Here is a 16,635-nt window from a genome sequence, read left to right on the forward strand (position 1 = left end):
AGGAGGAAGAAAAGGATGAAAGGAACCTTGAAAAACGGACAAATCTGTTACACAAAGTACAGAAAAGTAATGAGAGTCTAAACAGCAGAGTGAACTTAAAGGGCAACAAAACCCTTCCATTAGTTATTCCCCATTTTGGCAGTTCTTCTATTCTTTCGTCACCCCACTCCAATGTTGTCATCCCCTTTCCATTTGTTATCATTCTTATTTCTTATTCTCACCTGTTATCTCAATGCTCCTTCCCCCACAACCACCACTTTCATTAATTTTGAAGATGAACCTGAGACCATGCCTAACAGGTCTATTTGCACCTATCAAGCAACCTCTCGAGGTAGCCCTTCTCTGAGGCAATATTAGAAGATAATCACAAATCACCTCCCAACAGTGGCACAGAAACATCTGTGACTTCATTCCAGGCCCTGAATAGAAATCACCATCAACAATATGCACTTAAAGAGTTTGTACCTTGCTGCAGGGAGCAATCCAGTAGGCTATGGCAAGGAAGGGCAGGCCAATGGAGACCCCGAAGACAGCCAGAAACTTCACAGCTATAGACTGCTGCCGTAAGCCTGAGAGGTTTTCATACCACATGGTGAGTAATTGCTGCTGGCAGTTGGGGTGAGCAACAAACTGTAAGAGAAAAAGAAGCATCAGTAGCATTGTCTGAAGAGAATGAGATTTTGGTGAGCAGCCTGCTGAATGTGCCCAGTGGAACGTCATGTCTTTGTAGTCCAACACAGCTTTTGGTGTCACAAACAGAAGATTGCAAACCCAACATCTGTCAGTGGTCAGCATGGACAAAGCAACTCTGTGGGGTCAGGGTCTGCAGCTAAGACAGTCCACATCATGATTCAGAAAAGAAAGAGAGGCACTTTGATGCCAAACTCAAAAAAAAACCTCTGTTAAATTGCTAAAGACATAGGCTATTGAAGTAGTAGCTCAACGCAGCCCTAAAATTATATTGTTTTCATTCACTACATATTGACCTTAAATGAACCATTCTGCACTATTCTTCTTCTCTTGAAACCCATAAGATGTCTGGCTGATATTTTGCAGTGAACAACTTTAAATACTTTATCTCAAATTATCTTTCAAAAATGATGGTTCATTCTTTACTGCTCAGGCAAAAAGACAAATTTAGAAGCAGAAGGAAGCGCTCTGGTACAGAAAGTACATGTTTTGTATCCTGCAACTGAGATTCTTCATCAGCTTATTGTTCAGAGGAAGAAGAAAAGGCAAGAAGCAAACAACTGAAAAGGGCAATTTCTTAATGGGAAAATGACAGCCCCACTGGATCCCTTGGAAGATTTTTATAATAAAAGATTAAGCTTCTCTATTTCATATTATTCTTCAGAGTGATTGAATTTAGCATATGACTGTTTTTAATAACAAAGAAAGATAATTAAAAGGAAAATAACTGGAAGAAAAGATGAAAAATAAATATGTTGCTAATGTAGCTGATTACATTTGGAGAACTGATTGTTTCATTTATGAGTTTGATGGGTGAGTAAAAGTTCTTAGAAGGGAAATATAAAACCCTCCACTATTTCAAAAAGCAAAACTTTCTCAAGGGAGAGAGAGGTTGGAAGAGCACAGAAATAGGAGAAAAGAGGAGGCTACTGGGGGTCTGTGGCTGTTGTGGCCCCACACAGGGGTGTGTTGCATCGTGGACATGCACCAGGTCTGCCAGCTGTTGCCTCACTCCAGCCCTTTTCCCTGCAAACAGATGGAGGTATTTCAGCTGTCCCCAAAAACCTGTCAGTCCAGACATCTTAGAAAAAACACTGTTCATCCAAATGCATCCTAGAAAAGCGATACACAAAGCTGAAAACCAGAAAATTCCAACTGCGTTTTTATCTTCATTGTCTTTGCAAAGATGATCACATCAGAAATCTAATGGACTATTTTCTAGATGGTTGTATAATAACAAAACAGTTACTTGATTTTTAATGACCAGTTCATTGCTAGTGCTGAATGAAATACAGTTGCACAGCAATTAAGATGGCTGTGGAATACTGCATTTCCTCTTTAACAGCACATTAATGACCATTTAAAATACACTTCTTCAGATGAATTTGATAAGCTTCGGGGTAGGGGAGCTATGTTTCTCAAAAAGAAAAAGAAAAGGAAAAAATGACTACCTCTCACTGAATAAAACTTTCCGAGTGAAGGAATTTGATAGGTTCTTTAGTTGAAGTGGAAGCACTAGCAGTAGGGAGGACTGCAAGGGTCGCAAAAAGTGGCCATTTAAAAACATTAAGTGCTTTACCTCCTGGTCAGAAGTCCTCCAAGCTAACAAGGATGATCCATCAGGATCTGTGAGCTCAAGCAGACTGCTTTCCAATGTTTCTGGTTTCAGAAGTGGCTGCAGCAGCTTTTCTGATCCCATGCCATACACATGCTGGTAGATGGTCACATTTTTTTCCTTATGCCATATATGCCTATATGATTTACTAAAATATAACACTTCTCTCCAGCCTATCAGTTACATGTATTTTTTAAGTTAAAAAGGCTTAAAAAAATAAATAAAAAATCACATGCCAATGTGAAAAGACAGCTTAAATAACAAATTTACCAGCGTGACATTTTTGAGAGCTGCTGAAAGACATAGCCACATTGACAGCTCCAAAAGTCAGCGTTCTGTGCCACAGGTAAGCAAGCTCTGGATGAGATGTGGCTTTGAATAAAACATGGAAAAAAATCTCAAAGCCTTTAGTGTGAATTGAGAGTCCAAAAGAACTGTTTTGCACAGAGAAATAAAGAGGATGTTTTAGAGATGACTGTAGATAACTCATTGGATGATATCTTTTCCACATTGCTGTCTAATCTGATGCATGACAGCTCATTCTTGTAGCTTATCATGCATACGTGTTGTGGGAAAGCACTTTACAGCTCTCATGACAGAGAGCAAGACTATTTCCTCAGCATCTGTGTTCTAAAATGCATGAGTTTCACTACACAGACAATAAAATATCTTTATATCCCTATAAAGTTCCTTCAGATCCAGAACACTGTAAAATAGAGGAATTTCTGTCCTTTTTTTTTCTTTTTTTTTTTTTCTAGTATATTATACAGAGACCTGTGATGAGGACCCAGATACTTCTGATGGTCAGTATTAACACTGCTGGTGCCTGAGCTGGCAGTGGTTAGGCACCCTGCAAACACTCCATTCAGCACCACCCACCACAGCCCTTAAGTGAAGGGCATCTCTCCATCATCCAAGTACTGGATAAACTACAGCAGTTTAAACTAAGCAGGTGACAGAAAGATAGGAAATTCTTGAGAGCACCAGCCCATGTTGAGACATCAAACAGGAAAAATATCTATCTCAGAAAAAATGCTGCAAATCTATCAGCAGGAATAAGAAAACTTATGGCAAGATAGGTAAAAGGCAGAGATTGGCCTCAGGTGATTGGAATTAATCACACGGGGGAAAAAAAAAACACAAACAAACATGTTTTTATTACAGAAATAATTGTAATTAACTTATGAGTGCAGAAATCCACCATCAAGGCAAAAAAATTAACCACTCAGATATGTTTATCTGCTCCGCTCAGGCACATGATGCTAAATAGCCAAGGGCTGAGGCAGGAAGGAAAAACTCCTCAGTGGGGCAGTGCAAACAGTTCAAGAACTTCATGCCAGAACCAACAATGCAAACCAGACACTTCAACATCCTGCTTTCACAGGGAACACCCCTGTCACATTCCCTCCCGCTCACCCCTTCACCACAAGCCCCGTAGTGCTGGCAAATATCAGCAAATGAAAGCTGCAGTTCAGAGGAGCAGTGGTGTGTTTAATCAGCAAGTGAGAGCTAGGAAAGAAGCCGCATCAACAGATTTGCAGGAGAACATTTGTAATGTCAGCAGACACTGCAAGAGGCAGAGCTGGGCCATTTTTCTTTCAATCATGTAACTGTGTTCATCTCCTTTGAACCAGTTTTCTGAGTTATTAAACGTTTGTCTTTTGATGTAGTTTGTTGCTTCTGCAAACCTTCCCTAACAGGCTTAAAACTGCAGCACCTGCTCATGGGAACCCTGACTTGGCTGCGTGATGCTTCCAACACTGGAGATCCTAGAGAAAACACCAAAAGTAATCCCGTGACTCATTTGAGTCAAGCATAATCACCCTGTGCCTCTGTACCACCTTGCCTCTCTGTGCCACCATGTACAAGGGAAAATGAGGTGAGCATAGCATGGTGTTTACACGCGGCTTCTCCTGTTTTGCCAGGGATGTCAGCAGGGAACTAAGAAACAATGGTGCAGCTGGAATCCACTCATATCAAAACCCAGGTGGGACCTGAACCACATGCATCATGTGCTCTGAGATGATGAAAGTACCTTACTGTTATTAGAGAACTTCTTGTTATACCTCACAGAGTTGCTGTGCTGCTGCTTCCAGCAGGGTGGAGGCCAGCCCTGATCCAGGCAGCAGCAAAAACAGAGGCAGAGAGGGCTGGAAAGCAAGACTTGCCCTCCTCCACCTCTCTGTAGAACATGTCATGTTTCTTGCACCAAATCCTTCATCAAAGGAGATATGAAATCATCCTTTTTCAGTGGGCTGCTGGAGATATTCTGGGAGTATCAGAAACATAGGTAGAGGTGGATGAAGCTCAGAAAGCAGGATATTACTGCTGCTTCCCTGAAGGGTAACAAATTTACTGCCATTTCACCAAAGAGGATGAGCTGAATCAAAGGGTTAAACAGGTGCCCACATGCACATAACTTAAAGAAATTAAAAACAAATATATATATATTGCTTTCAAAGCACTTATTACTTCTGAGGGTTCATTTGATAGTTAAAGCATTTTTAAGGTTTGGGACCTAAATATCTACATTTATGCTGAATAAAAGCTTTTGTCTGAACTGAAGCATTTCTTTTCTTTTTTTTTTTTTTTTTTTTTTCAAAAATCTTGGAAATAAAAAGAAAAAAAGAAAAAAGGAAAACAGCTTTTGATCTAGTAAAAGACCCCCAATACTTGCAGTGCTTTTTCACCAATGCAGAACAGGAGATGAAAGAGCACGGTGAAAATTACTGAAGCTTTCTAAGAAATACACAGTAGAGGAAAAGGCCAATGCATATATACAGATAAGCCTTTTCTTATTCTCACCTTGTACTCTGTGTTCTCTGAACTTCCAAATGAACAGAGAGAGCTTTGTTTTGAATAAACTATTTTGAGATACCTTAACAAAACAAGACGGGACATATTTATTTCATGATCCAGAGTGGGGAAAAAAAAAATCTGCCTTCAGCAGTGCTTGTGTTGCTAAACTCCAACAAACATGGTTGTCAGAGGGTAAACATTGTGGGAGCTTGACTCTCCACTTTCTGTCGGGCCTGATAAGGAGTGCAAGGAACACTGTAGAAATTTTAAGAAAGAAATAGAAAAGTACTTGGACTCAAATCATTATCCTTTTACTTATTAATTTAAAAAAAATAAGTGAAGTTCCAACCCAAATAGCCATGCTGTGGGACTGTGACCTCTTCACAAATAAGATCTGCTTCAATTACGGTTAAATGCTATCCATGGCCACAGGCCCAGTTTTTAAAACCCTTTGCACCAGAGTAGCCTTACAAGGGAAGGCACATCAGCTGGCCCAAATTCCTTCATCCAGGGGAGCAAAAAAGAATTTAATGGATCCCTGTTCAACTTAGATGAAAGAAAATTCAGCAGATCAAACCAGCTTCAGTGGGATCTGACCACAGCATAACAATAAACCATGCATGAGGAAGGGTCCCCTGGGCTGTTGCAGTTGCTGGAGAGACACACAGAAAACATGAAGCAAGGAAATGCCCCTGCCCTGAGGATTTCTGCAGCTTTTCCTCTCTCCCGGGGGTTCATTTGACTGTCTAATGTCATCGCACAAATATTCATGAGGTTCTTGCTCATCCTGTAGATGATCTTTATGACAGCCTTGGTGAATATTCAGACCTGCTATCTGGAGTTAAATATCAGCATTTATAAACTTTGTGGTAAAGGGGAAAAGATTTTATTTGCATTCAGAACTCAGATGACCTGAAATTATCAGGACAAAATAAAAACAAATTGTGCTACCTTGATCTCTGAGTTATTTAAAAAAAAAAAAAAAAAAGCTTTAAGGTATTTATTACGCTTTTAGTAATAAACTAAGCCTTTTGTAAAACCTCTCACGTGTGCCTTTCTTAACTAAGAAATCTTTCTTATTGGAGCAATTTGGCAATGGGGAAATACATGCTTGCGTCAGATCCCAAGACACCTGTGCAGTTTTATCTAATATCTGGATCCACTTGCTGGTTAACCTGAGTTCTCTAGCGCAAAATGTTGGTTTTGTACACTTCAAACTTTAGCATAGATACTGTCTGCAACCATATAGCTTTCCTGTGACTCAGTCTGCTCTATAAAAGCATGCATGTTGTTTGGGATAGATGTTCTGCTAAATCAGCGAGCACATTAACAGGGTTGGGATCTCACTTCGTAAAAGTGACAAGAAGCTAGGGCTAAAGCGACAAAGGTCAGCCCAGCATCCCAATGCTGGTGTAATTGCCTAAACTACCCATGCAGTGCAGAGCTTTAAAGGAGGCAGCCTGGTCCCATGTGAATGAGCAATGCGAATAGAAACAGGATTTGACTGGGCACAAAATATGAAATGGGAACAACATATTAAACAGGCACAGAATAAACTCAAATAAAAACAGATTAGCCTAATATAAAACAAAAATAATGGGGTAAATAAAGCTGCCAGGACCATTTCAAATGCAATTTGCCTATTGACAGAAATGCTCTCTAGTGCCAAGTGAAAACACAAAGTTAATAATCCTTTTAGTAATGGATTCTTCTTCTTCTTCTTCTTTTTTTTTTTTTTAATTGTTGATGTTCTCTCATATTTTCAATTCATGTTATGCAAAATTTAGTCTGATAAATTTTAGATACATAACTAGAAAATGTTTACAAAAAATCTTTAATTATTTCAGTTTAAATGTTGTTCTGTCTGAATTTTCTTAATAATTTGTTGAGACAAGAATGGGGGCTCTTTTTTAGTGCTAGGCATTTTTCTCTAGAGTAATGAATATGGTGGTTGGCTCCTGAGAAAACTCCAGTTTCACAATCTAATGAGTTGCATGTTTTAAGAAGAGATTTGTTGCTAATGTCTAGTATGTCTTTTTACATGTATGAATAAGTCTTATCATTGAATTATTTATCTGAAAACAAGCAAATGAATTAGCAATCCCAGCCTCCAGGTTTTTCATACCTCTGCAGAATCAAATCCCCTTGGAAATCCTTATTATTTAATTATTCATCTGAAAATATGCCACAATAAAAAGCTACCAAAAAACAAGTTCCTTGCCTCTTCCTCTCCCCAGCAAGTGTGTCAACTTCTTTTCCTTGGCTGCGTGATGAAGAAAGGCTGGGCTGGTGCTCATACTCTGAGTATGCCTTCGCGGTATAGAGAACTCCACTCCCAAGGCTACAAGACTTGCTTGTAAGATAAGACTCCTCACTATGAGGTAGACAGTCCTCCCAAAATTATTAAATGTAGCCATCTACAGGTGTATGACAAGAATAGGATAGATGCAGCTTAGGTAACTACCCATGGAAACATCCAAATTTAAAAACCACTTAGGAAAATTTCTTCAATTTGAAATATTGAATCTTATTCTTTTCCTGAGGGTTGGTATCCATCCCCATCTGATTTTCCATCCCAAATACACATTTACATGCCTACTGCCTATGGGGAGATAGATGAAGCCCAAATTGGGGGCACCTAAGGTCAGGTTTATAGCAGACAATATAAATTGTTCTTTTCTAAGAGGTTTTTAATATTAATAAAGATATTTTTAAGTCCTTTTGTCTATGATGGAGATACATGCAAAAGATTCGATGTATTCCTCTGCTCTCTTGTCAATGTCTTGATGAACATCTAAGACCCTGTGACACTTTGCAAATGAAAGTAATTAAGTCTGCATATTACAGTAAATTGGGAATATTGCAAACACCACTCAGGATGGAGAAATGATTCATTCAAGTCTTGAGAGGATGTATGTATGGGCAGGAAATAACAAAATGAGATTCAACTTGGAATAGAAAAGAAATTAAAACATCTGGGCAAAAGAAAATCATCAGAGCCATGAATTTTAGTGGGAGGAAGGAACCTTGCTAATGAAATACTCAGACATAGAAACTGCTTCTGTGAGGAAGGGAGATAACTTCTTCCCTTTCCTATCTCTAAAAAAAATAATTAATACACAAATAAAAATATAAAAAGAGTAGTTACATGGATAAACTTAAGAGTCCACAATGACCTGGGTGTTTACCCTAGTCACATAGAAACTATTGAACACACGACTGTTCATGTAGAAGCTAATGACATTTATACAATATCAGCTGGCTCCAGTGATGGAGGCAAGAGGCACTTTTCGTTCCCCACCACAGTCCCAACCATTAATGAATGACCTCAGTTAAACATTCCTGAAACTAAAGAGTTGAAAAAAATAGATGAGGAATTGCAGAAAGCAAAAACAAAAAGCCAATTTCTGAAAGCTTTTTTTCTCGGGGAGTTCTCCTTGAGACCTCACTTTTGGATGGTAAAACAGAGCCCTGTCCTGCTTCAAGCTTTCATCTGTGCACTTTACAGCCATAGGAGTACAGAAAATCAGTGCTCATCCCATGGGAAACTCCTAACTTTCATCCTGTTCCAAAGAGGGACAAACAGCCACAAGAGACATTTTCTGTGACCTAGACAGCTCTGAAAGCTGTGGAGGTGAAACTCTTCATTTGGGTTACTGAAATGCCATTTTCCATTGGTGTTAAGAAGAGCACACAGGCTGTGAGCGAGGCTGTGGGTGGTGTGCCCTCTCCACCTCTGCCCTGCAGCGTGCTCCCCAGGGCACAGCCTTGCAGGAATTTGCAGGATAACTGCAAACTAAGAGCACTCAGAGCTCGCCCACGATGGTGCATGGCACAGATATGCTCATTGCTTTCTGAAGAGAGGAGCTGCAGTACTTTTTGTTGGCCCTGCACTTCCTCTGCCATCCATTCTCCAACATATTTCCTTGCGTCCCTCTTGCAAACACTGAGCTTTCCCAGTCCGGCTTGCTAGCTGAGCTCTGCTCCAGCCTGTGCTTGGGGAAGTGGTTGGTATCACACACTTTGAGAGGAAGACCTGGCCCCTCAACAGGAGCAAGGGCTGCCTCTTTTGCCCATTCCACAGACTAACCTGAGGCTTCCCTGCAGCATGGAAATACTGCAGCTGGTGCCCCACTCAATGGGGAGGAGCACCCTGGAAGGCAGTTTGTGTACAAGACATTGTACAAGGTGAAACTGCATCCTCTGAGCAAGCGAACAGGGAGCACAGGTTGTTGCAGCAGTGTACAATAGCTAGGACTGCTCATGTCCTTGAGTACCTGAGTCGCGTGACCAAGGCAGTGAAAAAATTATAATCTAATGCAGCCATGAGTATTCTGTTTGGAGCATCCTCCATATGTTAATTATTAATAATACATTTATGAGAAAAGTTCCTGTTCCAGCTCTCCATTAAATAGGATTTAAACAGCCATCTGGTGTTCTGTTTAACTCTTATTAATTTTTTTTTAAACCCAATTTGTGTGTCTTACTGTTAATTAATTTAAAACTCGTGAAAGAGAGAGGTGCTCTGGCTTTGTGATAAATATGAACCGAGCTGCTGAGAAAATAGAGATGGGCACTCAACATTTGCATTTAAAAGAATACAGCAACAATGAGTCTGACTTTGGGGAAGAAGAGAATGAATGTCACCTCCTACAGAGAAACAACAGCTTTAGACAGAAAGGTAAATGTCAACATGGAAGCCCCCTGCCAGTATTAAAGGATGACAAGAAAGGAGCGTAGCAACATGGACAAAAATGAGAACAGAAAGCACAGAGTGCTCTGTAAAGCTGATGTACACTAGTAAAATGGTTTTGTTGGGCTCCATCCATAAACCATGTTTCTACACTATTGGTGGTCTAAGGGAAGAGTCCAAGAGAGTGCTATCCCAGCTTCTATAGCTATACTTCTCACTAGCAAAAATCACACCCTGGCTTAATTAGAAATTAATTCACACACAAGGGAAACTTGACCCACCTTTATATTTCCAGTACCTGACTGGAATTCTTCAATTGTTTCAATAAAAGAAAAAACAAAATCAAAAAAACAAACAAACAACACTTTTGTGCAATTTCCAATCAAGAACATGAAGTTAACTCTCACTTAGATCTTATGAGCCTATTGCTAACCAGCTATAGAGATGGGGAATGGCCCAGTGCTTCAGTGCAGATGAACTTTTAAGGTATCAAAATTCTGCTGGAATTCACTTAGTTTGGGGCTAATCTGGTTCTTGTAGAGCCCACATGAAAAAGTGTAGAAGAGAAACTGGCTTGGTTGTTGAGAGTAATTTTATTTTCTTTCATTGGAACCAGAACTCAAATTTAGCATCTCAAACTTTTGGTTATAATCCATCTGAAACAGCCAATCTAAATAATTACTGTTTCACCTTAATGCTACTTTTTAATTTTGCCATTTCCATGAGTAGCTGCTGGACTCCTCCACGGGGTTTGCTCTCATGCAGCGTAGGAGAGGGCTGGGAGCCATGGCAGCCCAAAGGACTCATGTGCACAGCAGCAACAACACAAAGGGCTCTGCTGCTTGTCCAGCACCCAGCCTTTCTCCTCCCTTTGCCAGCAGTCCTGTACAGCTGGAGGAGAAAGAAATCTGTCCTTGACTGGGGTATGCACATGCAAAGCATAATTAAATAATTATGCTTTGGGGTGACAACAGTAAATTTGCAACAGTTCCAGAGCATGGGCTAAAAGTCCATTTCTTGAAAAGCATCCAGAATTTAATACATGCCCAAATGTTTGCAAATTGTTTACCTCACTCCTGACAAACTGTTCTGATTGTAATAATTTTCAAGGAATCATGACTCATTAAGATACCTAATTTGAAGGGAGCAATAACTCTGAAAAACTTGAACAGAGGACATTTGAGCGCAGTTTTCCAAGAATCCTGGGGTACAAAATGATTTAGTTCTTTCAGGTATAGAATTAGAGTAATATGGTTTTTAAGGACGGCTTTTAAACTATTGTAGTTTTGGCTTTTTCCTTGCTGTGAAATATGTACAAGCAGAGTCTCTTAATTCTTCAGTGACCTTCAATATAAAGTATTTCAATTACGTTACAGAGTTAAACTTGCTTTCTAGCCAGTGTGCCATATATGCTAGGAGGTTGTTTGTCAGAAAAAAAAAAAAAAAAAAAAAAAAGGAGAGACGGACAGAGCTCCAATGTCTGGAGCTTCTGATGCTTTCTTGAATGAGTTGAGTGTTGAAGTTTCCAGCTGCAGGTTTACGAGATGGAGGAGGTAAGGAGGCTTCTGTCCTCCTTTTAGCATTCAAGATATTTCCTGCACCATCAGGGTGTGATGGCTAAGCAGCTCTTACCTCCTATTCAGTTCAAAGCCATAAGAAAATGTGAAATAAGAAGCTAGTGGTAGAGATAAATTAAAAAAAATAATAAAATATTTCTTAAAATTTCATTTGAAAATGCAAATATTTAATCCAGAGATTAACTTAATAATAAACCCCACCACATAACATTGAACAACATTTATTATTATTATTTTTTTTTTTTTTTCCCTCAATCAGACTTCTCTGGGGCTGTTTCTGGGTGAGTTGCAGACAGCCCTGTCTCAGCACCCAGACTTGGCCAGGGCAGGCAGTGCTGTCAGACAAGTTGATGAGGTCTGGGGGTCTGCGTACTGTAGGTGGAAGTCACCCAGAGCACCTCTGTCTGCATTTCACACTTGGAGGGCCAGATGATGCCTGTGAGTCATTGCATTAGCTTAGGAAATGTGACTTGAAATTTACAGCATCAGTGCAAGAATTTAGTAAATTTGTATTATAATTCACTCTCCATCTTACCCTTCTCTATTATATGATTTTTCATAAAATGAAATAGATTTTACAGCACAGGTTTTGTATACTTAAGCCTAAATGCCTCTCCGATGGTTACAAAATTTGTATCTGAATTCTATTGCCTCTTCAGGAAATCATTTCTGTGTTATCATAACACAATTTCTTTGTTCAGCAAGTATGTGTAATAAATATCAGTCTATTATCATAAGTCACTGCCAATAACCAAAGCCATTTATCTGAATATTCATCTGTATCTCTGCCTCCCACAAATGAAACTATCTTATTTTCGAGTTAGCAGTTAAATGCTCATCTTACACAGACATATACTGCCTGCTGAAATGACTATTCTGAAAAATACTAAGCTGAGAGTCACCATGAGATTGACTAATGCTCATGTTTATGTTTTGTGATTAGTTTAACAGTTATTATCTGTGAACAACAAGTTTCTGATCCAGAAAGGATAATCAGCTTTCCTGGGCATGGGAAGTTATTTATACATAAAGAGACCAACTGCATATGACCTACCACAGATGCTTTAGATTAGTGGCCATGCGTTAAGAAATGATACACTACTATAAAATGCAAGAAATGGAGGAAACGTTCCTTTGAAACAGGCTCTTAGGACAAATGTGCTCAAAGAAGCACTGTAGAATTCAGCCCTGGCTAACGATCTTGGTGTCTAAAGTATGACACAAATATTTAGAAGAATAAACAAGGAAAATGGTATAGAAAACTTCATACATTGAAAGGGCTTGATGTTCTGACCAGCTTTGTGGTAACTGTCGGACCGTGGGTCACTGGGGACTGCTCCTTGATGATGTGCTGTGAGTGTCTTTTAGGCGAGTTCATGAGCATCAGAACAAGTTTGGTCCCCTGTCACCAAAGCAACAGCTTTAATAGCTGAATTTGACCCAGCTTGTTGAAAAGCATCTTACTAAGCACAGCCTGAGATGTTATGCTCAGTTTTAGTGATGGAACGATGCAGACAGACAACACCCTAAGAGGAAATATCTCACTCCTTACCATGAGCTCCTGCGTGAAAGCAATTCATTTGAAATAAGTTTTAAGATTCTCTAACTAATGGCTTTCATAATAGGAAAAGACCTTCTCTGGCCAGCACAGTAACAAAGTCAAGAGGCAAACTGGAGCAGGTGATGGGTTTGCAAGGGGGAAGAGAGAGCAGATGTTGGCACACAAATTTGGAACACTCTTCCAGATCTGTTGCAGGAGCCCAGTTCCCATCAATGCATGTTGAAGAAGCAATTAATTGGGACCATGCAGACCCAGGATTTGCCAGAATCAAATTTTCCACTCACAGAACATAATCCCATAAAATTATTATTATTATTTTTATAAAACTTCTAGAAGTCTTTTTTTTTTTCCCCAATAAATTTACAATATATATGTCCCTTCTATTTACTAGATTTGATGGAAATCTGCACACTTAGTATATGGATGGGAGTTTTAGGGGAGTGGAAGTTGCAAAACTATCACTTTTAAGCAATCTTTATCTGTTTTAACAAGTTTCCAAAAAATATAGAATGAGTTCATCAGATTATTTTTTTTTAAGGTTTTAATCTAACTCTGATCAAAAATCCTCAAGTTATATATACATATATATTTAATTCAAATTCCACTTTCCTGTGGACTGCTATAAAGGGTCTTGACTGTGAAGAAATTGGTACTTTTTGTATATGTTAGTTCAGTAACATTACAGAAAAGGGAACATTTTTGATGGTTGCAAGTGCTTCTGGAGAGTAACCAACCGGAGCTGTGGATCAAAGCAAAGTGATCAGGGAGCATTTGAGAGAAGACTAAGGCAACCAGAGACTTGGTCTGCTAACTTCAATCAGGCTATAAAGTCATCCCCAGTCTAAACAGAGATCTAGTTTGAAGGAAAGACAGATAGTCTGGGACCAGTGAGCAGCTGATTTATATCCTTCGCTTTTATAATTTTAGGCTAAAGCTGCCGCAGCATCTGGTAGGTTCAACACTCACCTCCCTGTAAGTTGCAGTGAAGGAAGCAATACCCTCACAGTCTGCTACAGCAACACACCCTGGTCCCTGCTGAAGACTTCTCAGACCTCATCTATATATCCATGTCTATCACATTAACAGAAACATTGCACCTTCTATAACATGTCCTTTGCAAATATCCCTCTGCACATAAAAGTATGTGAGCAAATCATGCCATAAAATGCTAAAACCTGAGGGACAGTTCTGGTTCCACTGAAATCCATCTTTCAATTATTATTTTCCAGGTGACTTCAAAGAATCATAATTTAAATGTGAATACATATCTAGCAGACAATCAAATACATAGCTTACCTTTTTGACCTCGTATTTAATAGCCAGTTTAATTCTGCTCAGACTTGGTCGATGGTGATCAGGGCACAGATGTATGTTCACATCTCCATTCAGGATTGCCTCTACTTCTTCAGTGTCTCTGCAGAGGTCCAGCACCCCCACTACAAAGTCCTTGCATTGCATAGATAGCTTCCTATAGTCATTCTAAGGCAAAAGAGAGAAACACAAGATATTCAGCCGTGCACTTAAGAGTATGCCTCAAACAAACCAACAGAAAAAAACAGAGCAAGCAACAGTGAGAAGGGTTACTTTTGCAAAACCTGCTGGCTGGAATAGTAAGAAAGCACTTGATTTCAGCCAACATACAGCTAACTTTTTGCAAATATATATGAAATATATATATGAAATCCTTCCACAATTAATCAGCAATGGTCCTATCAGCAGCATATTTTGCATTACCAAAAAAAAAAGCCTCTGTGGAATAAATAATAAATTAACACAAATAAATAAACAAATAATGTAAAAAGGAATTTTTATTTTAATCAATCATACAACCTCTTCTTTTTACATGACTATCTTCTAGAAAGGTCTTCCTACTGGGTTTGAATTTATATCAAATTTTACTATTTAGATCCTTTACTAATAATTTTCTTTAATAACTTTTGAGAAACAGATTGCTACATCTAACTGCAGCATCACACCCAGATGTGTTCAAATAAATGATATGGTTGTAACATCAATTTCAGTTTCAAATGTATTACCTAACAATTTGACAAAACTGTCCCAGAAGAGTATCCAGAGGGTAATTTCTGTCATAACTCTTCTCCAGGAAATAGGACCTCAGAAACTCAACATGATTTCCTATGAAATAATTTCACCTTGCAAACCCAAATTACACTTGTGGGAAAAGAGATGGTACGTAGCTGACTTGATAGCTGACTGGAAGAGTAATTTTACTGCCTTAAATTGTGATTGATTTTCACATGCTGACACTTAAAAATGAGGAAAATGCCACCATCTGAGTAAATGCAGTAAATTAGAACACAATTAAGGCTACCATTAATATCCTGACAAAATGGTGATATTAAAGACTCAATGCAACAAATAGAAATAATAAGCATAAGACAAGCTCTTACTGACTTGAGAGATCTTTTCAAATTAGGTTTGATGAGTTAATTAAATTCAGCAGCTTATCTAATTAAGCAAACAGCCAAAAGAGAGGATAGTTAAACCTGACTTTGATGAAATGATAAGAGTAACCTGGCTTTGTACTCTTATATTTTCTAAATTATTAATTCTTTCATTTACACATAGCAACATATTGGCCTTCCTTGTTGGGCAAAGATCTCAAAGCACTGTGCAAATATTAGTTGGGCAGCACAGCAGTGGCTAGAAGATGGTGTTATGCTTAGAGGTGACTAAATGTCTTTGAATGTATTTTTTTGTTGCTGTTGTTGTTCTTTAGAATTGAGATGTTCTTGGTAATAAATGCTTTCTTAACAAAGTTGGTTTGATTATTTTTTTATGGCTTTTATTTTTTCCCAAGTCACAATATGATGTTGTTACACTACCTTTTTAAATGCATGAGTGTTTATTTGTACAGCAGCCACTTTGAGGGGTCTTCAGACTAGGGAAATCACCAGCATCAAGTTTACTTCCCAGTTTCATGCACAAGGATTTGCCAACAAAACTTGGATTCACATTAGCCCATTAAGGAAGTGATGGAGGAAACAGGGTTCCTGTTCCAGGGTTCCCCAGCCCTGGCCTCCTTTTGAGAACAGGAATTCTGTCCCAAGGCAGCTCTCTTGCAGCATGGAAGAGCTGTTTCACCCAATACAAACAAATTCGGTAGTTACAGGTAGTACAAAAGTGCTTCAGAGATGGGAGCATTCTTGCAGAAATGGGAAGCTGCCAGTTCTGATAGGTGTTTGGGAGAATGGGCTGGTGAGAGGAGCTGGACAATAGCCTGTATTTTTGTGGTGACATCTTGTGTGAGGGGAAATGTGTTTACATCCTATCTGCCCAAAATTTTGATTTCTGGAAAAGGTTTCCCCTTTCCTCCTTCATTTAAAGGGGATCTAATATAATCACAAGCACATTTTTTTTCTCTGGTAGGGCAGAGGTTACCATAGAGGTAACCTTGACATCAAGACATCTATCGAAAGGCCAGATTAGGACAGTAAGATTTAAGGCATCTTCAAGGTCAGGCAGAAAATGATTGTACATTTACATCTAAATCTAATACCTAAGTATTATGTGGAGATAGGGTTTGTAGAGTGAATGTTATCAAATACAGTGTGAATTAGAGTCTGAAATGTAAATGAAAGACAGATTGCACTGTGTGGATTCAAAGCACTCCTCTCTAATCATTTCTGTGCTTTAATCTTCACCCTGCCAAGATATGTTTCAGTACGTAGAAAACTTG

At 39.0% G+C, this 16,635-nt stretch overlaps 1 protein-coding gene across 3 annotated transcripts in view; it reads right to left on the bottom strand.

Moving 5' to 3' along the window:
* The window catches only part of TRPC7 (transient receptor potential cation channel subfamily C member 7), a 91,222-nt gene that overhangs the window by 30,478 nt on the left and 44,109 nt on the right, over positions 1-16,635 (bottom strand). For all 3 annotated transcript variants that reach the window (XM_068698292.1, XM_068698290.1, XM_068698291.1), the window contains exons 3-4: positions 14,232-14,414; positions 466-630 (exon numbers count right to left, since the gene is read on the bottom strand). In XM_068698292.1, coding sequence (XP_068554393.1) covers positions 466-630; positions 14,232-14,414 — 348 coding nt within the window. The remainder of the gene's footprint in view (positions 1-465; positions 631-14,231; positions 14,415-16,635) is intronic.

Source organism: Anas acuta, chromosome 14, assembly GCF_963932015.1.
Source record: "Anas acuta chromosome 14, bAnaAcu1.1, whole genome shotgun sequence".
Classification (NCBI taxonomy): Eukaryota; Metazoa; Chordata; class Aves; order Anseriformes; family Anatidae; genus Anas; species Anas acuta.